At 43.5% G+C, this 26973-nt stretch overlaps 1 protein-coding gene across 2 annotated transcripts in view; it reads left to right on the plus strand.

Annotated features, from left to right (window-relative positions):
• The window catches only part of CAMK1D (calcium/calmodulin dependent protein kinase ID), a 329871-nt gene that overhangs the window by 162891 nt on the left and 140007 nt on the right, over positions 1–26973 (plus strand). For both annotated transcript variants that reach the window (XM_090041796.1, XM_090041794.1), the window contains exon 3: positions 17685–17759. In XM_090041796.1, the coding sequence (XP_089897922.1) occupies positions 17685–17759 (75 nt within the window). The remainder of the gene's footprint in view (positions 1–17684; positions 17760–26973) is intronic.

Raw genomic sequence — 26973 nt, forward strand, 5'->3', positions numbered from 1 at the left:
GCCCCTGTTGCTTTCCTGAGCAGATCCTGCCAACTACGTAAATGGAAGCACAAACCTTGCCAAGTAGCACCTGACATGTTATAATTATAGAGCGGAACTGGAACAAATACCAGTTTTGGAGATTACCAACATGCATTGTGGAGATTTTGTCAGGGAATAGGAAAGAACCTTTCTGCTTTAGAAGTCCCATCCGTTTAATAAACGGTTAACTTGCTGGGGAGGAGAACTGAAAAACTAGAGGGGAAAAATAACAGGTAAAAACAAAACCAGAAAGGCAAATAAAAGAAAATGCACTGGGTAACAATTAGACTAATGCAGGATTAATTTAAGAGTGTTTTAACTGTTCGTGTTGAGAGATTAAATGCTGTCAGATCTGAAGAGCTTCATTATCTGCTCAGAAGTGTATTTATACCTGTCAAAAGGATAAATGACAGCTTGGAAACAACAGGTTCCCTCCTGTATCGGGATACAGAATCTGCAAATCAGAGTTCACCAGACTCAGTTTTAATCAAAATGATAAAAGTGAATTGTGTTTGCATTAAGCACATATATGATTGACATCACATTAGCTGCACTGCTGATTTTGAATGAGACATCATCTGCTTACAGGCATGAAAAAAACCAACACAAAATGGTGCTTTACTTTCAGCTTGGCACACCTCTGTGCCCAGTGCAGTGCCTGCCCAGAAGAGGCATCACATTAGTTTGACCCAGCTTGCCCAATGTCTTTATAGATTAAGCAATTCAGTGGGGCGTTTGGGCACTTTTATCTAATAGCTGATTCAATCAGCGATAAAAACGCCAAAAAGCCCTGAAACACCCCATCTACAGATGTTGGGTGAACCAGGTCAAACAAATGTGATTCAATCAGCTTTCAATTAGATAAAAGCACCAAAAAGCCCTACTGAAGCACCCGATCTATACAAACGCTGGGGACCTGGGTCGAACTAATGTGCTTCTTCTTCTGGTAAAGTCTTGGGGGCATTTTGGGAGGTGGAGAGGGAGGGGTCCGGGAAAGGGGAGTGGGGGGTGTTCCACATCTGTCAGTGGTATATGAGCATGCAGGTTTGGCACCACTCTCATTGACACCAGTTTTACCCCCTTGGACCTGAGTCTCCCCCTGCTCTGCACATTGTGTAGTCAGCTAGAAATGTGCAAAGCAAGTGTGAAACGTATCAGAATAAGAGCACTTTACATGAGTGGAAATGAGGATGCATGGTACCAGGTACTGGAGGATCAGGGCTGTTGGCTGGAGTGAAATCTTTCCTGATTTGCACTGCTGGAGAAGACACTGGAAAACTGTGGGTTTGCATCTTTTCTCTAGACAATTCAAATACAATTTTACAATATTTGTTGGCTGCTTATACCAGCGTGAAGACCAAATCTGTTTCCATGCTAATTGCAGCTCCTTTTAAAATGACTGCATCTTTTTAAGCAAATTCTGCCCGCAGTGCAAGTTTTTATTTTTTTCTTAGCTGTGTGGTAAAGTTTTTAGGTCAGAGAACAGTATTTCTAGCCACAATTTGGAGTTACAGGAATGGGGAAAAGTACAGTTGTTCTGTGTATTTGCTGTGAGAGGGTTGTTTTTATTTATATGCATATTGCCAAACACAAAAGAGTACAAGTTAGAGACTTCAGATTTACCTTGGCTTATAGTCTCATGTAGAAAGGGAAAGAACAATAAATTTTAAGAAAATAGATTATTTGGATCAAACAATATTTTTTTTTATTGATTTTTTTTTTTTTTTTTTTTAATATTCCTTCAAATGTTAACAGGCATACATAATAATTCAACAATGTACAAACTGAAACACAGTTTAGGAAGAAACTAGGACATGAAGCTTCAGTGGAAAAGATGGGTCAAGCCTTACAATAGATTATAGTACATAAGTAGCTCTGGATTAAGGCCAAAGAGTGCTTGTGGGGCTGTGTGAAACACTGTGACAGCAAAACATCCAATTGTTATTCGCCAGTGCAATTCCTGATTTTGGCTGGGACACAAATTAGAAATACTGTTGGACAGGCTGAGCTGATGCATCTAAAACTGAGTGCTTCTATAGAGTGTCCTCGATGTCCTGTTTTTGTGGACTGCAGATGGCCAGACCCAGGGTAATATGAATGCTGAGCTAGACATGAACCTCATAACCTTTGAATTTTGCCTATTACTATCAGAGCATTACAATTATTTTACAAGATGTTTTATTTATCCTATTCAAAATCCATGGTGTGCTAAAATACTCGCCTATAATTGTGAAGAAAGGCATTCCCTCTTAACAGCACCATGCAAAGTCGGGGTAGTGATTGAAAACAGGTATCTGTTGATTGTTCCTGGTTGTCCCAGTCCACAGTGCTATGGACAGGAACCAATATTATGAAAGTACAACCATCACCTCTAAAGATGTTTGTACAAGTGACAAAGATGCCAGAAATTGGATTGACTATAGAGATTAAGCTCAATCACCTTTCTCTCCAAAGTTGCTGTTTCTCTCTCCAGGTCTTAACTGAAGCATGAATGGTAGGGCAGGTTGGCTGAGTCTTTTGCTCTCTTGGCACTATCAATCCATCATATTTTTATTAATGGATGCAAGGTTGAAGGAAAATGGTTTAAGCTTATCACAAGATTATTTATGATGATCATTGGAGCTTTGGTATGTCAAAGGAAGGGGTTATGCTATCAAAATGACCTGTGTCCATCAACCCTTAATCTGTATTTAATGTAATTTATTTTAGACACCATCTAATAGCTACCTTTTAGTCTAAATACCTTGAATTAATTACATGTATCATTTAGGAAAAAATGAGTCACAGCGTGCAACTTGATGTGTGACTTGGCTGCATAAAATATTAGAAACCTAGAGCATGCAGTTGATATTTCAGCTGGTTAGAAAACAGGCTATGGACTGCCAGGAAGCAGATGATTTTCCACTGTACCTATTTTTCTGATCTGAGTACATGCAAACTGAAAACACACAGTGGCAAACATGCTATCAGTATTCACTGCTCTACTCTTTGAAGCACACTTGCATTATTTTCAAATGCTACATTATTTTCAAAGAATTCCCACTCTGATTCATCAAACTATAAAAAGAATTAATGGGCAGTCATAAAACTTAACATTGTGAACAAAATAATCCTACTGTCATTACAGTATTGTTCTCTTGCCCTGCTGCTTTGGGAGTAAGTGCTTACATTTATTTTACACAAAGGATTTGTTGTCCCATGCCAATAACTACTGTTTATAACGCATAATCTGCTTGCAACCACTCATTGTGGATAATACCAGTTGATTTGTTGGCCTCCATTTCTAAAGAATTATTACTATTGTTAACGTTCCGTGTTTTGGAGAAGCATAACCAGGGCGATAGTTTCAAAAGCACCTAAGTCCCATTTTCAAAATCGACTGAGGAGCTTAGGAACTTTAATCTGATCAGAAGTTTTAGGGTAGATATGTAGGGAAGCCTGCAGACGTGTGGGGAAGCTGCTCCGACGTGCTGTAATTACAGCACGTTGGAGCAGACTCAATCAGTCAAGTCTGCTGCAGTGTGCTAATGAGTGTGCTCCAGTAGCCTTCATGTCCCATGTCTCGGCATCCCCGCACTTCAAAATGATGGTGGGGCACTTTAACTAAAGCTCGTTCGACAAGCTTTAGTTGAAGTGCTCCTGCTGCCATTTTGAAGCATGGGGACACTGATACACAAGACACCGCAGGTGCTTTAATTAGAGTGGCACTCTAATTAAAGCATCTCCCCCACCCCACCCCCAGAGCACATGTAAAAATGTTCCTAGTGCCTAAATTACTTTGGAAAATAGATCTCGAAAAGTTTTGAGGTATCTGAAAATTCAGATAGGCACCCAATGGGATTTTCTAATGTCTAGATTCCTTAGTCCTTCCTATACACACTTAAATGAACTTTTAGGTATGTAATTATCTATAAAATCCTGTGTCCTGGCCAGAGTGTAATTTTGAAATATTTTACTGTTGGTTTTCATGTGTGGTAGGAGGCAACGTGCAATCGAGGGATGGTCAGGCTCTGCTTTCCCCTTACATACATTTTGAAGGCATTTAGAAATCAGCTTTCTCTGTCCTAAAAACATATTTATATAGGGCTCCTGTATACTATGGTAATAATAATTTAAAAAATATGGAATTTGATGCACTTGATCTTATTCTTTTTTTCTCCTTAAATTAATCTTCATGTGGCAACTTCTGTGTTAAAACTCTCGAGATTAACATCTGAGACCACTTCCTCACATAGTTAACCACCACTTAGCTCCTAGCACCAGCCAAATCATACCCTTGTAGAGGATACAGTTATGCTTAATGGCATTTTTTTCTGGTTATGCACCAGTCATTCGGGGCATCAAGTTCAGCTGTCTTGACAGACACTTCTCTGGACTCTGCAATGATAAACCAAAGTGAGCATCTGCCAAAGTGAGATTGCTGGGCCTTCAGGCTTTGGATCAGTCGAGCGAAACCAAGAACGAATTCTGTCCAGAGAAGTTTTCTTTGCTCCTTTTTTCAAACAATCTCGCTTACATCCAAAGCAAACCCAGTAACTATGGATTTAAACAGGTATTTAAACCTCCAGCATTAGGATAGATTCAGAATAAAGCAAAACAGGCCAAACGTCTCTAATCTTTATTTTTCTTTAAATAGAAAGTTTGGTAGCATATGGCTGAGGACCTTCTTTCTCACAGTGGCTGAGTAAATCAGGAGGAGCTTAGTAGAGTTAGGTTGTTGTGAGGTAGGGGAAAATCATAGAAAATGAGGGCTGGAAGGGACCTCAGGAGGTCACATCTAGTCTAACTCCCTGCTCAAAGCAGGACCAGCCCCAACTACATCATCGCTGCCCGGGCTTTGTTGAGCCGGGTCTTAAAAATCTCCAAGGATGGAGACTCCACCACTTCTCTGGGTAACCTGTTCCAAACACTTCACCACCCTCCTAGTGAGAGAGTTTTCCCTAATATCCTACTTCAGCCTCCCTTGCTGAAACTTGAGCCCATTGCTCCTTGTTTTGTCATCAGTCACCACTGAGAACAGTCCCGCTCCATCCTCTTTGCAACCCCCTTCACATAGTTGAAGGCTGCTATCAAATCCCCCTCAGTCTTCTCTTCTGCGGACTAAATAAACCCAATTCCCTCAGCCTCCTCTAGTAAGTCATGCCTTCTAATCATTCTCGTTGTCTTCCACTAGACTCTCTTCAATATGTCCACATCCTTTCTGTAGTGGAGGGCTCAAAACTGGACACATGATTCCAGATGTGGCCTCACCGGTGCAGAATAGAGCAGAATAATTACTTCCCTCGGTCTGCTGGCAACACCCCTACTAATCCTAACATCTGGTTTTACACGCTTTTTCTAAGTCAAGTGTGTAGCAGCCTTTGGTGCGGGTGCAGGAATGCATAATACATAGTTTCAAAATTAGCACAAAGCCGAAAGTACGTTCCTCCAAGACCGACTCCCAGTCATTTGCCTATTGGAAAATGTCTCTACACGCTTTGCTGCAGTACAGTATATACGTGACTCACTTCATGGCAACAGCTTCCCACGAGCATCTGAGGGAGCAGCCTATTGTGTAGGAGTGTCTTGCTATAGAGATTACGACACGTGGAGAGCTTCATTGTCTTCTGATTTATCTCTGTGCCGCCCTCTCTGAATAATACAGTACAGTGACACTGCACAGCTTCGGGGTATGTGTGGACTTCCTGGCATGTAGGTATTGCATGTACGGAGTTTGAGATGGCCCACTACTAAGATGTCATCTTTGAGGTATATGTTAAACCGGCATTTTCAGACCCGGCATAACAAGGTTTGATTTCTACTAATCCCATAGTTGGCTGGTGCCACAGAAGAGGCCTGGATACAAGAAAATATTACACACATACTCACATTGGTTTTGTTGATGTTCTTGTATTAAATCAAGATTAAAAAAATAAGAGAAACTATTAAAATTATTAGCCCCCCTGCACTGTTTTGGTGCCTTCCCGAGAGCACTTGCAGCCTCTTGCCACGAGAAACATCCACAGTGGGGGCATCCCAGCAGCCATGCATTATGGGAAGGCTCCAGGAAAGTATAAAAAGCCATAATTGTAGTAGACATGTGCAACGATTAACTCTTCCTCCACATCTCCTCCCACCCTCATGTTCTCTGCATCCCTGCCTAACCCTTTCCTGCTAGCCGACTCGAGCTGTGCCATCTCCCATGGACAGACTCTCCTTTCCCAGCCCTTGGAATTGAGTCTTGGTTTCCTCCCATTCCTGCGTCTTTGATCTTCCTGCCAAGGGAGGTGACCCAGCCGGCAGACGGCATTGGGTTGGCTGAGTGTCGTGGTTGCCTGATACTCCACTTCTGACTCAATGCTGCAGCCAAGTCACCCCCTTTGAGGGCAGGTCCTGAATGCTAAGATCTTGCCTTAGTCTCTGTTTCCCTTCACATGGGCAAAGGTGATCATTGGCTAACAGTTGCCGTAGTATAGATGGGACATTGCTTACCATCCCATTTTGAATGTGACCCCAACTCTGAGAAGGACACAGATAAAACATGCACCTTCTCATTCATCAGGTCATTTTCTTGTGGGCATCCAGGACCAGATCTTGTTACTTTAGCACATTAAACTACTCCCCATAACCCTACAGAGCCATCAAAGCTCAGGGAAATAGAGCTGGGTTCTAGTCCCTCTTCTGATTAATCGGTTATTCACTAGGTCTTAGGCAGTTAGAACTACGCACACCAACAGAAGGAAATAACGTTTGCATGTGTTGCGGTGGTCCTGCTTTGAACACAGTAGGCTTTGCCCAGGAGTTTTCCTGGAAGGAACCGTGTAGATGCCTGTTCTGGAAGAGCAGTGGGGTAGACAGAGTTGTGAAGAGCCTTACACGTGAAAGGGAAAGTGAGTGAGACACATTAGGTAAACCATAAAGTGACTTTGCAGGATGCCCAACTATAAATATGTGGGGGACAGGAGATCTAAGTTGTTCTTCTAACTCTGTCACTGTTCGACTGGGTTGCCTTTGGCCAAATCCCCTTGTTTCACAGCGCTTCAGTTCAAAACTTGTATGAAGGAGTTTGTGGCACTTTGGTACTGCGAGGACTGTGTATGAAAAGAACAAAGGTTTATTTACCTTCTACATGGTGGGACAAACATGTGTTTTTAAGTGATCTTCTGCCCTATCGCTGTCTCGCTAGCAACTCTCAGCCTTTTTGTATAATTCCCGTATAAAGGTCCCTCTTTGTGGCAACCATCCCTGCATGTGTGCGTTTTCGAACCAATAATGGAGATTCAGGGAGACAATGAAAAAATGAGAGGATCTATATCCAATGAGTATTTGACAGCCAACTAACGTCCCTTTCTGTACGTTTCCTCTCAGCCACCTTTTTTTAGATATAACTGAATATCTGTGTATAGATCACAATCACATAAGACCTTGCGAGTGTAGGAACAGGACTTTGCACCGGTTATTGCTCAAATCTTTATCTGCTCTTGAGTTAGAAAAGGTTTTGTCATGAACCCTGGTATGTTTTTTTGGGTTGTACGGTGTTAGGAATGTTTTCTTGTTTTTTGTTGTACTGATACGGTCTTTTTGGAAAGCCCATGTCATGCTGTATCCATGTATGTTGGATCTTCAAGGCTGCAAGTTTCACGTGTATTAGCTTTTTTTGAGACTCATGTCCTAGGACTAGGATGGAGACACTGGCTCATTTTTTACTGAATCTGCCAAAACCAGTGAATAGGCTTAATTTACTAAGTCATTATTTACTACTGTCTTGAGCCTGATTTTGGACTTTGTGACCAGCTCTGTATGACCTCGCTAAATCACTGCAGCCATCCAGTCAGTCTGAACTCCCTGAATCAGCTCCAGAAGTCTCTTTATAAGGCAATTCTCTTTTATATTAGAAATCAGTGAGTCAGGGAAGGCCCCATAGGTCTACACTTTTTTGTGCAGTTCTTTTTACACCAAAGTTCACGGGGTACCTGGAGACTTGGTTTTGCTCATTAGTGGTACTTGGACTGCCACAAAGTTCACTGAGTATTAGGAATCAGATCCAGGATTGAAGATCAGTCCCTTTTTTTAGTTTCTGTTGATAGGTCTAAAGTAGTAATAGGCCATTTGGGATTTGGATGACTTGGGGGAGTTTGGCCTTTGGATATAGTATTAGTTCCCAACCTGCAGCCCATTGGCTTGTGGGGCCATGTCATCTGGCCTGTGGGGCTGCCCCACTTGTCCAGACATTTTGGGGGAGGGGAGCAGTGGCAGCATGAGTTGCAATTTCTTCTAGAATCGCAGCAATTGAAGCGGCCGTCGCCCCCGATGCCAAATTTCTAGAACCACGGGGAGCCCTGCAGGCTGGACGATGTGGCTCCATACGTTAGATGACATGGCCCCACATGCCATCATGCATTTTAAAACAACTTACAAATCGGAGAATAGAGAGGTTGGTTCCTGTCTGCACATACAGTGTTATATCCAAGGTTAAAGTGGCTAAATCTTGAGATAACAAAATGGAGTGGTAATATTAAGTTAAAAATCATCGTCACATTCTTCCAGGGCCATTAAGACAAGACCTATAATGGGCTGTATGTATTTCTCCTGAGACTTTGATGTCCCTGTTACCTTTGAATGCCTGCTGTGAGTTGCTGCATACTGTGCTGCAGTGGTGCTTTCTACCATACACATCTCTGCAGTGACCTTTGTGGAAAGAAGTTGTAGGATTCATTGAGCTGTGCCTTATCCTCTACCCAGAGGCATGCAGCTCTTTCTTCTTTTCCTTTTTTCTTTTCATCTAAGGCAGAGGTTTCCAAACATATTCTTATTGCACACCCCTTTCCAGATTAACCAGCTGCCTGTGGCCCCCTACCAGCATGCATTTTATCTTTTAACCCATTAAGTGCCAATTATTATTATAATGAAAATTAAATCCACCATTACCCAGTTTCTCCCAGGTGCCCCCCAGAGATGTCTTGTGTACCCCCAGGGATATGCGTACCACAGTTGGGGAACTCCTGCTCTAAGGAAATACTGGATCTAGTAAACCTCCTCCACATTTGTATGGCTAAGTAATGAAGAAGTTGAGGATACGGCTGTCCCAGAAACAGAGATCTGAGAGTGACAGCAAGAAAATGCAAGTGTTCTAGGTTTGTACACTTCGCAAAACCATTGTTGTCATAGGAACATCCTAGGATCTGATGTTTGCGTCCACATCTGTCTTCCATGGATAGACTATTTACTCTGGCACTTCTCTTTTTCTTGCTGTGTTGTGTGTGTGTGTGTGTGTGTGTGTGTGTGTGTGTGTGTGTGTAATTTATTAAGAGGTGCTCAGCTGCAAATATTCATTCCTTTTTTTATCACCAGAATCTACCACAGATTACCTCTCTGTGAGTGCATCTACGTGAGATGCTATAGCGCTGTACCAACAAGTTCCTGCGCAGTAGCTCATTACTTCGGTGTGTAGCGTCTTGTGCAGATGCACCCACAGCAAGGTCGCATCGCTGGGCACAAACTTTGCCAGTGATGCTACTGGCCAGTAGCTCATTAATACTGGGCGGTAGCGTCTGAAAATAACCATGTGGCAATGGGACTGCGCAGCAACACCAGGTACTGTGCATCATTTAGTACTTGGATTTAGTCATTTAGTACTTGGAAGCAAGTACTAAATGACTGCGCAGTAATAACTGTGCAGTCGTCTGCTTGTGTAGATGTGGCTTGTATGTGCTTCAGCCCTGAGCTTGGAGATGTCGAATGAGGCAACGACTGAGTCTCATTGGCCCATTCTCTTCCCAGCTACTCTTCTGAGACCACATCTGAAGCTGCCCATTACAACCAGTGGCACTGATTTTGTACTAGGAATTGGACTGAAATAGCCCTTTCATTTAAGATAGAGACTGATCAGCAGCTCTCAGACAGTGATAATCTTGGGATCCTGCCCCTTGTTTGCATGCTGATTCCTAAATGCATAGGCTTCCAGGCAGGAGCCTCTGCTATGGACCTTTGTGTGGTGGGTTATAAAAACACACATTTTCCTTTGTAGACTTGGCTGCAAGCAGTTCCTTTGTGTGTATCCAATACTTCCTTACCACTTAGTCCTTAGAGCTACCTTTCCTGGCTGCTTTAAGTTATTGCATACTGTGCTGTCAGTGAATAGGGTATTTTAGACCAAACAGTGGTGGTGTGAGAAGCAGCCCTGTTGAGATGACTAAATGCCATCAAGAAGAGATTAAGATCCACATTGGATGGCTAACTGAGGAGAAGGAGCAGGAAGGTTGGGATGAGTCCAGTTGGAGGTTTTTCTTTTCTCTGGCACTTTGTTTGCCCTTTGTTCCTCACATGTGTGCATCATTTAATTTTTTGCCTTGCAAATTTGATGGAATGTGATCACAAGAGTCGTTGCTTTGGCAAGCTGTGCTTTTTAAACAGTGTCTCATTTCCCTAAGGCTTTTCTTCAGCATCTTTCTAATTGATCACCCCTTATCCTAGCTTTCAGGGCAGAAACTGTTGTCACTGTGATCAGTATAATTACCAATGGTGTCATAATAGTTTTCATTCATCTATACCTTTCAGTTAGGACTCTTAAGGTGTTCTGCCAAGCAGCAAAATATTATCCCCAGTCAGTCATTAAGGGGCTAAGTCACTTTGTTGCCTCAGAGCAAGGCAGCAACCTGTCCCAGGATGAGACTAGGTACAGAACCCAGGTCCCCTGTTCTCAGCAACAAAGAGTATTGCCTCCTCGATTGGTGATCTTTAGTAACGTACCAACCATTTTTACTCAACATCAAGGTCTCCAGGGCAGTAGGAGCTGGCAGAGGGATAGAAGTATTTCAGGGGTTCAGGAATATACTTTCTCTTATTGTATGTCATCTTGTATGTTTTAGTCCTTTTCTCTTTAATAGCAAGGTCTACCCTAAGACCGTACAACTAGGGTGAATTTCATTCCTCTGTTGTCCAACTGATGGCCTGTGAGTTCTTACCATGCAGCCCACAGATGCCTCTTTTGCTGCCACATGGTGGGAGAGAACCTGGGGGTCTGTGCGTCACCTGTGCAGCCCGTGTGGTGGGTGATGGGGGGGGACCTCATGCCTCTGACAGAGCCTGCGTGGGCAGGGGGAGGTGGAGGAGCTGCATGCCACTGGCAGGGAGTGGGAGGCTGCACCACCAGCATGGGTGGAAGCTGCGTGCCGCTAGCACGGCCGACGTGGCAGGGGTGGGGGGCTACCCCCACTGTGTGCAGCCTAGTGGCTGTACGCTGGCACTGCCTGCAGCTCCCAGCCACACTAAAGTTGGACAGTCCTGGCTTAATCTCGTAAGGTGGCATTTATGTAATGCATAACACCTGTGTGCTAAATTTCCTGGCACTCAGGACTGTCCTTTAGCAACTATTCACCCCAGTGGTTGCCATATGATATCAATTGGTGTTCAGAGCCAGATCCTTCATTATAGTGGTGGAACAGGTCTCATTCAGGGACCACAATCAGTCCCTTCAGAAGACTGAAGTGAGAAACCTTCTCATCGATCCTACTTGAACTTCTTCGTGGACACAAGTAAAGGCGTGTGTGGCCAGGAAGAAAATGCAGTCATGTCTGTACCATAACATGAAGCAATTTCTCTCCTCACATATATATGAGAGAGAGAGAGGTCTATATATCTATATCTAGATGGATAGATAGCTATCTATATATATATCTCAAATTGGATGCGACTGCAGATGAACAAACATTAGTGATTCCCATTGGTTATAGTGACCTCTGCTGGAAAGTACAGAGCCGGTTCACATGGGTTTCGTTGACAAAGCCTGCAAATGGGCATACTTTCCTGCTTTATTCAGCCTTGCTGAAGCCACAGGTGTTATGAACATCTTTATTAAGCATTCCTCTTGAAGATTTCATAACTTAAAATGTAGGTGTTCTGGTTATCCCCCATCCTGCCAGTAAAAAAACAAAACGGGCTGTTCTGAGAGTGGTGTTACCCTCCTATAAGCTTTAAAAAGCTGCATATAACCATAGGGCTTGATTGTCAGAGGTGTTGAGCTGCTGACTTTGGGATGAGTTATGGGCAGTCGTTGCTTCCAAATATGAGGCTGTTACTGTCCTGAGTTGCTTGACGCAAAATGGAAGAAGAGTTTCCTTTTTGGCCTGGCAGGACCGCACCAGTTACATGGTGACTAGATGCTCTGTTGCTGGTTAGCCATAGCTGCAAAATGGCCAACTTCTCAAACCTTCTTGGGCTAACTCTTTTTAGGCAAATATATTTTCAAATGTTAATTAGTCCAGTTCAGAATGTAAATGACCTTGGGATAGCGAACGTTAGACCAGCTGCATCATTGGCTGAGCCAATCAGTTGCTGCCTGCTTCACTTTTTAATCAGGAGAGGAAAAAAAAAGCCGAGGAGGAGTCCTTTACTGTTATCAGGGATGAGGACATCTTCTGGGTCCCTTGTCAAGAAAGAGGTCACCAAGGTGAGAATGGAGGAAAGCTTCCTTTCTTCTCGCTCTTATTTGGCTCTTGTTTTTTAATCATGTTCCCTCTTTTTGCCTAGCCACGATTTAGGTTCGCATGCTCTCGTTTCAATTTCTTTCTGCCTTCTCCTGTTTGTTTCCCTTTCATTCTGTATTCTCTTCTCCTCCTTGCCCTCTTTCTTCCTCTGACTTCAGGTGCTTGCTTTTGGTTACTGATGCCATATAGAGATCAATTGGTGGCATACTGGGGGCCCCAAAAAGCCATCATGGTATAATTAAATCCTTACTCTTCAGGTTGTTCAAATGCTCCCCATTTTCAGCACGATCTGCAGGCTGACAAGGTTTTCTAGAGCTGTGAGTTACTGAGACAGGTAGTAAGATCTGAAAAATATGTTTGGCTGCTAGGATCTTACATATTTTAAACATTGGTGGTAAAGGGGGATTACAGGAGCTGCATGCATTTGTAATGTGCCTGAAAGCTTGCAAAGAAAGAATTTGGTTTACTATTTTTTAGTTGGTCTAATAAAAGGTATCACCTCTGAACCAAGAGTTTGAGAGTTTTGTATTTCTTTTTGTCTCAAACCAGCATGGCTACAAAAAAGATCCCTGAAACTTGGAAGATAACTGTGCTGTTGGCAAGGAGCACTGGGAGTTGAGAGTGGGGGAGCTGAGGCTGATGCCTTTCCCTGAATGAGTGTATAAGTCCAAATAAATAACCAGGCATCAGAATGGGTGGGAAAATGCTGTATTCAGGACTAGGGGGCTCTGTGGCTGCTTTAAAAGCTGGGGAGCTCTGGGCTCATGGTGGCATCAGCTCTTTTCTTGATTTCATTCTTAATTTTTAAAGTATTCTTACTCCACCGTCTCTCCTGATGCTTGTCCTCCACTTCTGCTAAGTCATTTGTTCTGCAGGTAGGTGCTGGAGACAGTTATGGAGAAGAAGTGCTCTATTTATATGTGTGTGTGTGACACAGACAGCACTGCTTGTAGGATCAGGACGTATTGCTTCAAGAATTTACAAAGATAGTGATATGCTCTCAAGCTTCCCCTGTGGCACATGTGGAAAGCATTGGCCTGTGATCCCAAGCATGGTGTCCTGTCACTGCAGCAGCCTTTCTGAGACCCTCCTTCCTCTGCTCTTTTGTGTTTCTCTGCAGCTGTACTAGCCTTTGTCATACATGCAGTTGCCCTTGTCTTGCAGGTCTGTTTCCACTGCTTCTTCAGGTGCATCTATTCATCCCACTCATTGCAATGGGTGGCTGGTGAGATAGGAAAGTTGCCGCTCGTGCATCCTCAGCCAGTCTCTGACGGAACAGAAACCTCTAAAAGCTTGAACTCTTCAGCTGGGCTCACACCCTGCTGAGCCCTCCCTTACCCCTCTAAGCACCCAAATCTCACTGCGTACTTACACGCCCCCTGGACTTCCCCCACCCACAATCCCTCTTGGTCACTACTGCCGTCACACCCCTCTTCATCCCTACCGCCCTGCCATCCTGCTCGGATGCTAACACCATCTGGTCTTTCTCACTAACTAGAACCCCGCAAGGAGTACCACGCTGGGGACGGGAGGAGGGATCCTGAGGGGGATAATTTTGGGTCCTGGAAGGAATATTCGCAACACATGGACGGTTGGGGTTGGGGGAAGATTTGCTTCAGTCGCTTACAACACCACTACCAAAGGTGACCAGCCCCTCTGGATCTGACTGTACTTATCTGTATATCACCTACTGGCTGTACTACTAGTTCAGGCTCCATCATCTGCTGCAATGTATAACCCAGGAAAGCATCGCTTCAATAACTTACCTTTTTGCCTCACCTTTGCAATTCCCTCCTGCCTCTGAATGCTGCACAACTGTCCTGCTGAGCCTGCCTTCAGCTCTGCCCCTTCCCTCCCTGTGTCTGATTTGTTGTGGGTTCGAATCCCCTAGGAACAAAGTCACCTAGTACAGGTTCCTAGAGTACACCTTGATTGGACATGCTGGGAGGGGAGCTGAGCAACATTACCAGGAGTAGATAACAGACAGGATCATTTTAAGAGAGAGGCTAACTTAAATAGTGGAAGATCAATAATGGCTAACACCTATGGAGGGTAGAGATTAGCAGGAATCAGATAATGAACCTAGAAGTCAGTTGACTCCCTCAGCTCCACCTGAATAGAAATATGTCCATTATTGCCAGGTGGTTTGTTGTAAATGCTGTGAAGTGGGAATCAAAGAGGAGTGTGACCTCTCCACCAACTCGCCCTTGAGCCACCCCTCTGTACTTCACTGTGATTAGAGATGGGGGAAAGACCTGGTGAATTTTCTTCTGGCATCTTTCTGTTTGCCGAGTATTAGTATTTCTGGGCAACAACTCTGAGCTAGTATGTTCCTGAGCAAGCCTCAGTTTATCTGTGTTTCAGATGGTTTCTAATACTTTGCTATCTCAAAGGGGAGTTAGGATTAGCTAGTGTTTGAAAAACATCTGCAGAGCCTGTGAGAGAAGTCTTCTTACAAAAGCCAAGAGTCAACACAGTTATTACAGTGTTACGCTGTGGGATTAATGCATATTCAGTTATGATGAGTAGAAAGAAGGAGGTTTGAATTAAAACTACCTTTTGGAACATGATGATGTTGGGAGTTATTGTGTTTGTGTGCATGCATGTACATGGGGAGGCGGGGGTATAGGTGTGTTAGTGATACAAAATGTGCTACTGAAGTCAGTATTTCCTTTCAGGATCCAACCAATGATATCTGAAATACCATATTCATTTTCTGGGATTAAAATAAGGAAAAACATGTCTGCACCCTAACTGTAACCCTTTGACAGTTCTAGTATTAACTGGCAAATGCTGCCTTTCTCAAGGTAACCAGGCTCAAGACTTCCAATTTTGCACATAGAAAGGAAGACTTCCAAACGCCAATTCTCATTACGTGTGATATGAGCCACACTGAGTGGAAGTGAGCTGCCTTTTTAGTGGTCTCTTGCCACCAAGATTATGATGCTAGAGCTCTCATGCCATTTCTCTGGGCGATTTGCTTGAACATGTTGGGATGTTTCAGCTATTCCCATAGAGAAGATGACATGTAGTCCTTTATGTATTGCTGCAACATCCTACAGCTTGTTAAATTTGCGTTGATGCATCGCTGATGCAAAATTTCTTGAGTATGAAGGTTCCTGATAAATGCAGCTTTTTGTTGCTGAATATGATCTTACTCTCACTGGCAGCTTTCCATTGACCTCTGAGGAAAATGGACCAACCCTGTATGCAGCCCAGCCTACAAGATGCTGAGTACCCTCCACTCTCATCAGCTTCTGTGGGAGTACAGGGTGCTTAGCACTGGTCAAAACTGGGCCCTTGAGACTAAAGTAGATTACCATATTTACTCGAATCCAAGGTGAGGTATGTGGGCGAGGCGTAGAGACTCATCTAGGATTCAAGTGCCAGCCTAGGCTTAGTTCCAACTTGGGCTCCAGGGATGAAGGCAGAGTTGAGCCTCCACTTGCCGCAGGCTGGATTGGCTCATTTGGTGGGGGAGGGGGCATGTGGCTGGGGGAGCTTCGAGGAAACCAAAGCGTGGTTTCCCCTACACCCTATCCCCCCCCCCAACTCCCCTGTACCCTGATCTCCCCTGCAGCCTGCCCACCCCATACTAGCTGCCCCTTTTGCTCCAGCTCTGGTCCCTCCAGTCCTGACCTGGCCTGGCTGCTGGGCTGGACTGGGGCCAGGGCCCCCACTGCTGCTGAGTGCCCGAGAGCTGAAGCAGAGCTGCAGCAGAAGGTAAGGGGCATGGGTGAGTGAGGAGTGGAGGGGCAGGCACGGGGAGGCAAAGGGTGGAGGGGGGGACAGGATGCAGGGAGGGTAGAAGGGGTAGGCAGCAGGCTGCAGGGGCGAGTAGGAGGAGGTTGGGGGCAAGCTGTGGGGAGGAGCGGGGGGGAGCAGACAGGCATGGAGGGGCAGGTGGCAGGGGGCCATGCAGCAGGAGGTACGTGGCAGGGGGCAGGCAGGGGAGCAAGGGGCAGAGGGTTTCCCTGGAGTTCCATGGCAGTGGGGAGAACAAATTTAAGATGAGCTTCCACTAATTGGATTCTGTACCTGGAAAATTATAACAAATCTATCATTTTCCAGGTATAGAAACTCAATTATTGATGGGGAGGGTTGTCTTAAATTTAGAGTTATCTGGGATTCTGGTCAATACGGTAAATCCCAATATATAGAGAGTGTTTTGGATTCACTGTTTTATCATCCACAAAAATCCTTGCCTCTTACATGAATATCCTTGGCAATTTTTTATGAATCGTATGTTCCAGTTGCTGTTTTTCCAAGATACCTCTTGCACTTGAACCACTATAGTTTGCATAAATAATATTATACCCCTTCTAGTTAAACAGCTATCCTACTTTAGGCTTAAAGCAAGTTAACTCTGCACTTTTGAAAACAGTTGGAACTGTTTAAGCAAAACTCCCAAAGGGGATTTGCTCTGAGCAGTTGATTAGATTGTGTTAGCGGAAGTGATTCTCCTCTCAAAATTAATGCTCTGAGCAACAAGGGGCCTAGCGGTTCTCAGCAGCAGCAACCTGCTCCTGCATCCAGATGGCTGAGCTGCTTTTATTTAAATGGTAAGGATGCTGCTGTGAGAGGCTGGTGACAATTCTTGGGAAGCATGGCCTGAATTATGTCTCGTTCCATGTTATGAGGGGATAATTCGTTACAAATGTACATGGGTGGGGGCTTTGGGTGGAAGGCACTGTTGAAACGAAGTATTTTATGATTGTTGCTACTGTGAGAAGAGGATGTTGTGTTGGCAAAGAATGAGTGGAACTGCTCTGAACGTGGGGATCTCCAGCCATTGCAACATGTGTACATATTCCAATCCGTGTGTTTTTTGGCTGCTAAATGTTGCTTCGGTAACTCTACAGTATGCAAATCCTTGCGCTCTGAGTTGATACTGCTCTGGGATCTCAATAGCAAAACATCATTTTATTTTATTCATACAAGAAAGAGGGACAACCTCTTAATGCTCTAAAAGGATTTAAAGGTTTCAGCATAATATCAGGTGGAGGGAGTTTCCTGCTAGGTAAGTAATAGCTGTATTCCAGACTAACAAGCACCTGTGAGAGCTGACACAGCTGGATTCTGTACTTGCTTTGTAAAATAGTTCCAAGTCCCATCTAAGTGAAAATAGCTTTCTTTTGGCAGCTGCTAAGGATTACCGTTTAATTTGGTGCTGATCTTGTGGTGGTGTTTGTTTTTCAGAATCAAGCATGAAAATATTGTTGCTTTGGAAGATATATATGAGAGTCCAAACCACTTATATCTCGTTATGCAACTGTAAGTACTCAAGTTAATTAAGTTTATTTATTTAACCATCCTGTCAAACTCATTCATGGTTCTTATTATAGGGTTTTTTTTGTTTCTTTTAAACCAAAAAAAGTGGAATAGACCAGAAATATTTATTTCCTTTTACTTTCTCTGAAAGCTAGGTGGAATGACTAAAAAACTGCGGGCCAGATTTCCCTCATACACTGTCTGAAATTGTTAAATAATGTATTCTGTAAATAGCCTCATTCGAATTTGTGTGATAGTTTACAGAGTACAGTACTAACTGGCTTGCATAAAGGGATCAGCATTTGGCATGGGCCCTCTCTCTCATATGTATATACACACCACATACTTCATTTATGTCACACAGAGTTTGTTTTTATGGGCTGCACGGTCTTAATGTCTTGTTTCAGAAGGGACGAAAAACGGATGACAAAAATAAACTAATCTTGGTTGATTCACAGACATCTAAACTGTGCGATGTGATGCATATGAGAGAGGGAGAATCAAATTGCCACAGTTTAGTTGTCTGTGAATCAACCAAGATTAGATTTTTTTTGGTCTTCCCTCTTTGCTTCTTTCTGAAACGAGAGAGAGACTACGCAGCCCATAAAAACAAAGCCTGTGTAGTATAAATGATATTTGTTTTGTACTGACAAACAGAAGGTCAAAGATGATGAACATGCAAGTTTGCATTTAAATATGGAAATTAGATTGTACCCACTAGCCAGTTGTGAAGAAAACTTCTTCCTTGTCTAAGTATTACTGACAGAGTTGATAAGGGCTCTACACTGAATACCTGTCCACATCTGAGCCAACGAGAGAGTCATCCATCATCACTGGCACATCAGCTCACCCTAACCATAGCCCTCTGAGTAGCATTTCTCTTGAAACAAAAGTGTGCATGCATAGCTCTCTACGTTGAAACTTGTTACGTGAACGCTGGTGGCTTGGTGGAACATCTCATCTCCCCCGTGCTCACCGTGTCTCACTGGCAGTGCAGATCTCTGTTGCATTCATTTTCTGGAGGGAACTTCTCTGAAGTCACATTCACAGGAGAGTTCCTTCCCCTCTCCCATTTGGCACAACTGTAGCATTCCTTCTCCCCTGTTTTTTCCTTCTGCTACACTTTACTAAGCGAGACATTTCACATCAGAGGCCAGGAGGATTGCTTCGGTATCGCCAAGTCGTCTCAAGGGGTCAGCAACAGGCACACGTGGGAATGAAAATTAGACCCCTGGATATCCAGGGGTCTAAAAAAACTGAAGTTTAAAAAAGTGGAGCAGCTGAAGGCTGGGTCCTCCACAGAGATGCTCTGGCTGCCAAAGAAAGACATACAAAAGATACAGAAGACTTCCTAGCTGTGAGATCAGAGGGAGTAGTAGATGCCCCTCCTTTTTTCAGAAGGGTTTGGACAGAGCACTAGAAATACCTGAAAACAAAAGTGTTTCCTGATCTCAGGGGAATAAAGGATTTCTCCATCAGTTAATTCTAAGATATTTAGGTGTTTCAAGATGTTTCTGTCTTCAGCTGTAATTTGGTTTGCTTGGGGATTATTTCTTAATGTCAGTTTCTCCTCCTTCCTGCTTCACCTCCTCTTGCTGTAGCTATTTTTCCCTTCATTTATTTTTAATGGTTGATTTGAAATATTTGATTCCAAAGGCCAGGACTTCACCTGACATGAATAGACATAGCTTCACTGAAGTCTTGGCAGTGAAGGGCCACAGAAGTCATTGGAGCTGAACGCATTTATATCAGAAGCGTCCAGTGCTAAATATTGTGGCAGTCGAATGAAATGAGGAACCTGCTATGAGTTGTCATGAATAACACCGAGATGTTTTGTGGGGAAAAAAAAAATACATTGTGCTAAAGGTCCATCAATGGGCTTGATTCTGTAAATCATCCCTTTTGAAGTGAAAGGAAAAAACCTAGCAAAATGGCTAGTGTTTTATTGCTCAGGTGCTTGTCACTCAACAGGCAAGGCCTGATTGTACTGTGTTCAGAGTGGGTGCTAGTAATGACATAGTCTTTGTACTGCACTCCCCCAGGAGAAGAAGGTCCAATCCATCAGCTGGGTGGGAGGAGCTGGCTGAAGACCCATCCCTGCCGTGCATGCCTGGTGGATAGTCTGAGCTGTGTCTAAAGGCTGTTTCAGCTCATGCACGCTTCCCTCCTTCCATCACATATTCTGAAGTGCCCTAAATGTCTCGGGGTTAGGGCTAGGGTTTCACCAAGTTCTTTAGAATTAAAATCAGTTTAACATGCCCCATTTCCTGCATTCCATCTATGAGGATTTATGCATGGATAATTTCTTGTTTCCTAGGAAACATCAACTTGTTGATACAACAGCTTAAAAACTACATGGCACTAGCACCTCTTCAGTTCCCGCTTGGTCTGCTATACTATTATATTTCTTGTGGTTTTTGGCTTCCAATTTTCATTTATTTCTCCCGAACAAATCAGTGCTCGAGTTACCTTTATTTAAAACCTGCCTTTGGTCTGGATGAGCAATGCATGACTTCAGCGGTGCTCTGGGAAATGGCATTTTGATTAAAATAGAATTGGAGGTGGCATTGGAGTCACTGAGAGCTCACAGACAGAAAGGTCTGTTTCCTCTTAATGAGAAGCAGGATAAAAGATCTCCCAAATATGAGGGAATTCAGAAGCTGAATCTGGTTCAGTTTTTGATTGCTGTGCTTTATTTTTGTCGCAGACTCCAAATCTGAACACTCCCAGCCTTTGTGGTTGTTGAAATCTAGAGCAAAAATTTACCTCTTGGATCCATCTCTGCTTTTGCTGTAACCAACACTGAATGTTGCATGTAGAAAAGAATTTTTCCCTTTTACAAAAGAAAAAAAAGGAAAGAAATATCTTTGTGCTTGAACTATTTTATAAAGAGTGTAGGTTGTTACTAGCTGCAAATTAACTGTTGAATTGCAACACACAAGGTGCTTTAAAACCCTGGGAATAAGTTATTTGAAAGGCTGTTGAGGTTCACAGAGTTACTTATAATTGTGACAAGGTATGAAAGCAAGTTTTGTTTACTAGTTGGGTGGGGGGGAAAGTCATGTCATATTGTGTTGGGTTATTTTTTGCAAATAATACAACAGAAACTCCCAAAGGAGAATGTATTGAGTATCAAATCTATCACACACAAACACTGCGTTAAAATTTAAGGTTGCAAAGCCAAATGCTCGATAATTAAGAAATGTCAGAAGTAAAGATTGCCTTTGAAACCTTAATTCACCCCCTTGTGTGTGTATGTATCAGGGCAGTCTTTCATTATGGGATCATATCTCATACTTTTTTTCCACAGAACCTTTGCCTATGAACTGGGTTATTTTAAAGGCTTACAAACATGGCCAGATTTAGGCAGATTTCCGTAGCGAGGGCACAAGATGCATCTCTAGAACTGAGGCCACCCTTCTGCCAGATGCTACAGAAGAGAGAGGCAGAATTTTTCAGGGTAAAAGTTACTATACTCTGTGTGTGTGTGTGTGTGTGCGCGTGCGTGCGCACGCACGCACATACATACACACACATTGCAAAGGAATGTTTTCCCTTAGCCCCGTTCCCCAAAATGGTTGAGACACTTTAGCTGCTATCTTCAAAAAGAATTCAGTCTGAGGCAAATACCTAACTATCTGAAAAATTTCTGCCCAAGTTGTTACAGGTTTGGCGCAATCATAAGCAACTGAAACCAGGGTCTTATAGTGGGGAGAGTTGGGCAATAACATAAAATATAGTTATGAGATGGCAGCTGCTACTGCTTCCTCTATGAAGATTTTAAGACGTTACTAAAATACCATAGAAGAAATATATGCCAGAAAGGCACCACGGAGTATTCAGGATTGATTTCACCAGCATTATTGTAATTTCGTGCTTCCTTTGTCGGTACAAATGATGTGCAACCCACTGCCCCGTTCCTAATGGCGATGCCATGCAATGACATTAAGATCTGCAGCAACTCTTTACCTGCTGAGAATGAAGACAAATGATAAAATACCTGGAGGGTTTTGTTTCTTTTGTTTGCTGAGTGAGCAGTGTCCCAAGAGGATACTGGAGATGATTGGGGAAAATAAATTACTTCCACAAATAAATGTTTTATCAAATTTTTTGGCTTGGTTTGAGCATAGGATTGCTTGCAGCTAAGCATAGCCAGTGCCCTACTTGGTAATCATAGGTGGTTCATTTCCAAATAGATTCCATGTCATATTTTCTTGGATGTAGTAATAATTGTGCCTTATCCTGGTACCCTGTTGTGGTTATGCTGGCTAGTACCAACTTTTTAATGGTGTATATCAAGGGCCCTCATTGCCCCTTCTTAGTAGATCTGGTGAATTACCAAGACTGAAAATATCCTTAACACCCTGCCACTCACCCTGTCACCTGGGCCAGACCATGGGGCTCCTCATGGGCCAGATCTACATGTGGCAGAGGTGGCGAGGTGAGTAACAGGGGTGTCAGCCAGTGAAGTTAGCGCAACCATTGCCCCCACCTCCCCAGCAGACATCGGCAGCAAGCCCTGGCCCTGCTCGCCCTGTTCTCCATATTCTTGAGCCCTAAGTTTACAACCCTGGTTGATATTGCTCATGTCCTTCATTCAGGCTAGGGCAGGGGTGGGCAAAATGCGGTCCAGGGGCCGGATGCCGCCCGCCAGGCCATTCTATCTGGCCCTCAGGGCCCCTAAAAAATTTAGAAAATGAATATTTATCTGCCCCTAGTTGCCTGTTGTGTGGCCTCGATGGCTTGCCAAAACTCAATAAGCCCTCCGCCCAAAATAATTGTCCACCCCTGGGTAGAGAATCCTGTATTCATTTGGAGCCCATGTAGCTATACACCTTCGTCATACTGTGTCTGTAGAAAAAGCCAGTTAAAGAGCAGAAGGGAATGCTGTTTCTGAACATGACCTCCATTTGCCTTGCATGTCACTAGTGATCTCTGCAGGTAGCATAAAGATACACATGGGTACCCAGCGCACCGTGGAAATAGTGACTTCTGGTTGCTGCTGCGATCATGAGCACAAGGCTCCAGCAGCAATTGATTCTGTTTCCCTTCCCCATTCCCCTAAGTCGGCGACTAGGACGCCGCCCCTATCGGTTGTCCCTGCCGCCTCCCCCTCCTTCTGTCACTGATCCCCTATTGGTTACCACTAGTCGGTTGTCCCTGTCGCCTCCCTCTGATCCCCACTGACTTCAGCCAGAATACTTCCAGGTGGGAGGAGCAGGATTTGGCCTACTGCGCATATTGAAATCTGCTGGAGTTTTGTGACTGTCTTCAATGGGACCAGGATTGTTCACATTATCTAGTAGTGTTGGTCCTAGATTTGAGTTGCCTTAAAATTACTCTGAATTTGGTGGGGAATTTCCTCTAAATTTCAAAGTTTTTCTATTTTGTTTTGTTTTGTTTTAAAAAGTCAGAACAGACGCTTCGAAAGCCAAATGTTGACTCTTTCCATTTGGCACCTATGTTTTTTTTCCTGCATGGAGCCTGGTAGTTCGAAGGTAGGCCGGATCCCTCCACCCTTATGAACACAAGCCTTCCACATTTCCCTACTCCCCTTGAAGAGTGAGGGTTGTATATTGGGACCCGCACAGCACTTGGTGAGGGATTGAACAGTGTCTTCAACATCTGCATCTGAGTTCGTGTGGAAATTTTTCTTGTCCAAATTAGCCCATGATCCAAAAAGAAAACTCATTACTGTCAGTGTCCCTAAGGGTTTGAGACAGTGAAGTGGGTCAAGGACCGTTAGGACCCAGGTAAAAGGTGCTCTGTACTTTTTAAAACAAGGGACCTTGTGCTAAAAAAAACTAAATAAAAAAGTTTGTGAACTGGAGCTTGATTCTGAGAATTTGCCCTTAAATATCTGTTTGAAGAAAATGAAAATGACCACAGCAATATGTGACAGATCTGCACAATATACTTTATGGCCTGCTGCGAGAGTTGCTGATACTGTAAAGGAGGGCTGTTTTACCCAGGTCCCTCATTAAGCCATGCCTTAGCTTCCCCACTGGAGATGTCTTCTGCAGGCTGCTAGGGTGACGTGAGGCTTAGGGAAAGGCTCCAGCTCCAATCTCTGGAGATGTAATGAGACGTCTCAAGTGCTCTGTTACCATGTCCTGACACATCAGTGTTGGGAACTACCGATTTTTGCCAGAACCTTTAATTGCATTATTCTTAATTATTCTAATAATCAAATAATTATAATATTCTTCTTATTATGTTCTAGATAACACTGACTCCATTTGCCATAGTAACAGAGTTAAAGAATTAAAAAGTTAAATATTCATCTTATCAAAGTACATGCAAATTTAGATGTAACCTTGTAAAAGGTCTGGAGAGTAGCTGAAAAAGACATTTAATGTACCTGCAGTAAAATCCATAGACATTTTTATTACTGTGGAAGGCTAAACCAACCTTGGTTTTGTTACTTCACCTATAAGCATCCAGCAACTGAGTGCTAAGAAAGTGAAGAGTAGAAAGCAAAGCATTAAGCACTGGGTAAGCACTGAGTTTTATTTATTTTTTAAATAACCATGGCATGAGTGTGCTCTGAGAGCGGTGGAGCGTGTGCCATTTTAAAAAGTGACATTTAAATTAAAATATTCAGCCTTGAAGAAAAACAGCAGTCGATTGAGGGAAGTGCCTCATTGCCCAGTTTCCTTAAGTAGTCTAGAAAGGGCACGTTATGTTATGAAACGCTGATACACACAGTATGCAGGGATCGCATCAGGATGCTAATTAAACCAAAGCATAGATTTACTATACAGGAGGCGTTATATAGGTTCATTCATATGCATATTTTTTTCCGTGACTGAAATGCATTTTGCATAGAGACATAATTAAATGACTTTTGCACTCTTCTAGGTCTTTCCTAATGATATTTCAATGGCTGACTATGCGTCAGATTGTGTATTTTAGCAGCAGAAATGGCAGTTGTCCAGACATCCAGAAAATACGATCGCACATCATCTTCTGAACAGAGTTTGGCTCTTTCTAATCTTTTGTATTGTCTTAGACGAGCATGTTTAAACTTCCTTTAATAATCATAAAAAATGAGAACAGTACAGGGGCCCTGCAGGGTATATAATCCATTAAATATTGGAAAGGCAGGGCCTCTCTAATGCTGATTTCATTGGACAGGACAGGAGAGGGGGAAGGGCTTTATGGGGATGGGGAGGGGGCAGTGATGGTGCCCCTCACTCTCAAGCCACAGCCCTCTACCCCCCTAGCCCTGCCGGAGTGCACTGGCCCCTCACTCCCGACCCGCAGCCTCCAGCCCTGCTGCCCGTGTAGCTTGCACACATATACACACTGTCTCTGTGTCTCTGTTTTTCTTACCTGCAAGTAGCTTGCCAGGGCCCATGCACAGAGTATGTGATCCCCTGACAGCCAGTCGCTTTGTCCTGCTGCTCCCAGCTCCAAGCAGCCCAGCTGGAAGTGCCTGGGAAAAGCAGAGGCAAAGCAAAAACCCAGACATTTGCTTGCATTTTAAAAACCCTCCTGGACAGGAGGACAGGGGGTCAAAAAAGAGGACATGTCTAGGAAAACCAGACATGTGGTAGCCCTAGCCCTAACCACTAAGGTGGTAGCTGAACAGGGGTTTCAAGTATTCTGGTTTGACAGTGCTTGGGTACCTAATCCCTTTGGCAGATAAAGCTTTAAGAATGGCCAGGAAATTTTTGATGGTGCTAGGGTCTCCAACAGCTCAAGACAGTGCCCTAACCATGGGGCCGTCCTTCCTTTTCTGTGCTTCTTGAGGGAAAAAGACTGTGGTGCTGCTGAGAATGATGTGGTTTTTAATTTTTATTTTTTTTACAAGCTACAACTGCTTTTCACAAGAATCAGTACTAGACTTTGCAGAATTGAGCTTTGTTGTTTAATAAGAAATGGGCCCAAATTGCAAATAAGGGACATTAGATTTTGAAGCCTGTCATTCAGGGGTGTAGATAATATAGAGGTTAGGTGAATAGTATTTAATGTAATCAGAACATCATCATTGTATCGGTGTCCTTTAGAATAAAAAGAAAAAAACCATTGTGGCTTATTATGCTCTACACAGGCTGAGTGACACAACGGTGATTCTATCTTTGAGACAGCCATCTAAGCTAGAACAGTTAATTGCACTATAGTTCAATAGTTGCCCATCAGAGCTGTGTGAGTGATTGGCCTCATAATGAACCAGTCCCCTGGCACTGTATCTCTGGTAAATGAACGATAGTGGGTTTTTCAGGAGCATTTCCTGAATATTTTTGGATTGAAAAGAAAAATGATTAAGTCAACTGGATTATGCTCCAAAGTACTTGTTAGAAAGACATTCCTCTTCTTTTCTGTACCAAGAGTTTGTAGGCAGAGTGGAACAGATCAAAGTCTAAGAAGTGATGAGTAATGAATAGGCAGGTGTTTTAGTAATGGATAAATAGGCACAGCAGAGTGGTTCCCAAGATGAATTTTAGACATATCTGGATAATCCCACACCTGTAACTGTAAGGAGTAGATATGATTTGAAGTGTGGGATATGTACTTATTAGGTACACCTAACCAACCCTGATCCTTGGGAAGTTTGGTTTTCCTCCTTCGTCAGGCCGTTCCAGGACAGCTTTGACCACAGAGGTATCATAACTCCTTTTGCCCCTGGTAAATGTCCAGTTTGATCATTTGCTTGTGTGGCAGCCTCTTCTGAGACGCAATAGTTACAAGTTCCTCTCCCATTAAAGAACGTAATTCAGGCTGCATAATATGCAAAGTTGTAAAATGAAAGCAATATTTGAAAGCAGAGGTAAAAATGCCAAGAAAAAAATTTAGAGAAGCAAGATTTGTTAAGTAGTATCTTTTAGGTTATGGACAGAAGTTACACACACACCAGTGTAAGTAATCAGAAACTGGTTCAAATCTGTAACACAAGTTCAGTGCACATAAACTGCTTTCAAAATGGTGGAAACTGGTTTAAGACAAACCTGCACAGATGTAGTATCAGACTTAACTGATATAGGTTAAATTGGTTTGTTGAACTTCTGTCCCAGATCCCTTGCAACTTCAAGTTAACTCACAGTCCCTCCAGCATCCCAGGATGCTTTGCACCTTCCCCACAAACCTGCCCTTGCTGGGTGGGTGAGCGGGCTTTGGCCCAAGCTGTCTGCTTGAGCAGAGCAGGGAGCCATGCTCTAGCACAGGTTTGTCCGACATACGGCCCATGGGCTGCCATGCGGCCCTCCAAGCTCTT

This window comes from Crocodylus siamensis, chromosome 4, assembly GCF_052110815.1.
Source record: "Crocodylus siamensis isolate JL-2025a chromosome 4, ASM5211081v1, whole genome shotgun sequence".
Taxonomy (NCBI): Eukaryota; Metazoa; Chordata; order Crocodylia; family Crocodylidae; genus Crocodylus; species Crocodylus siamensis.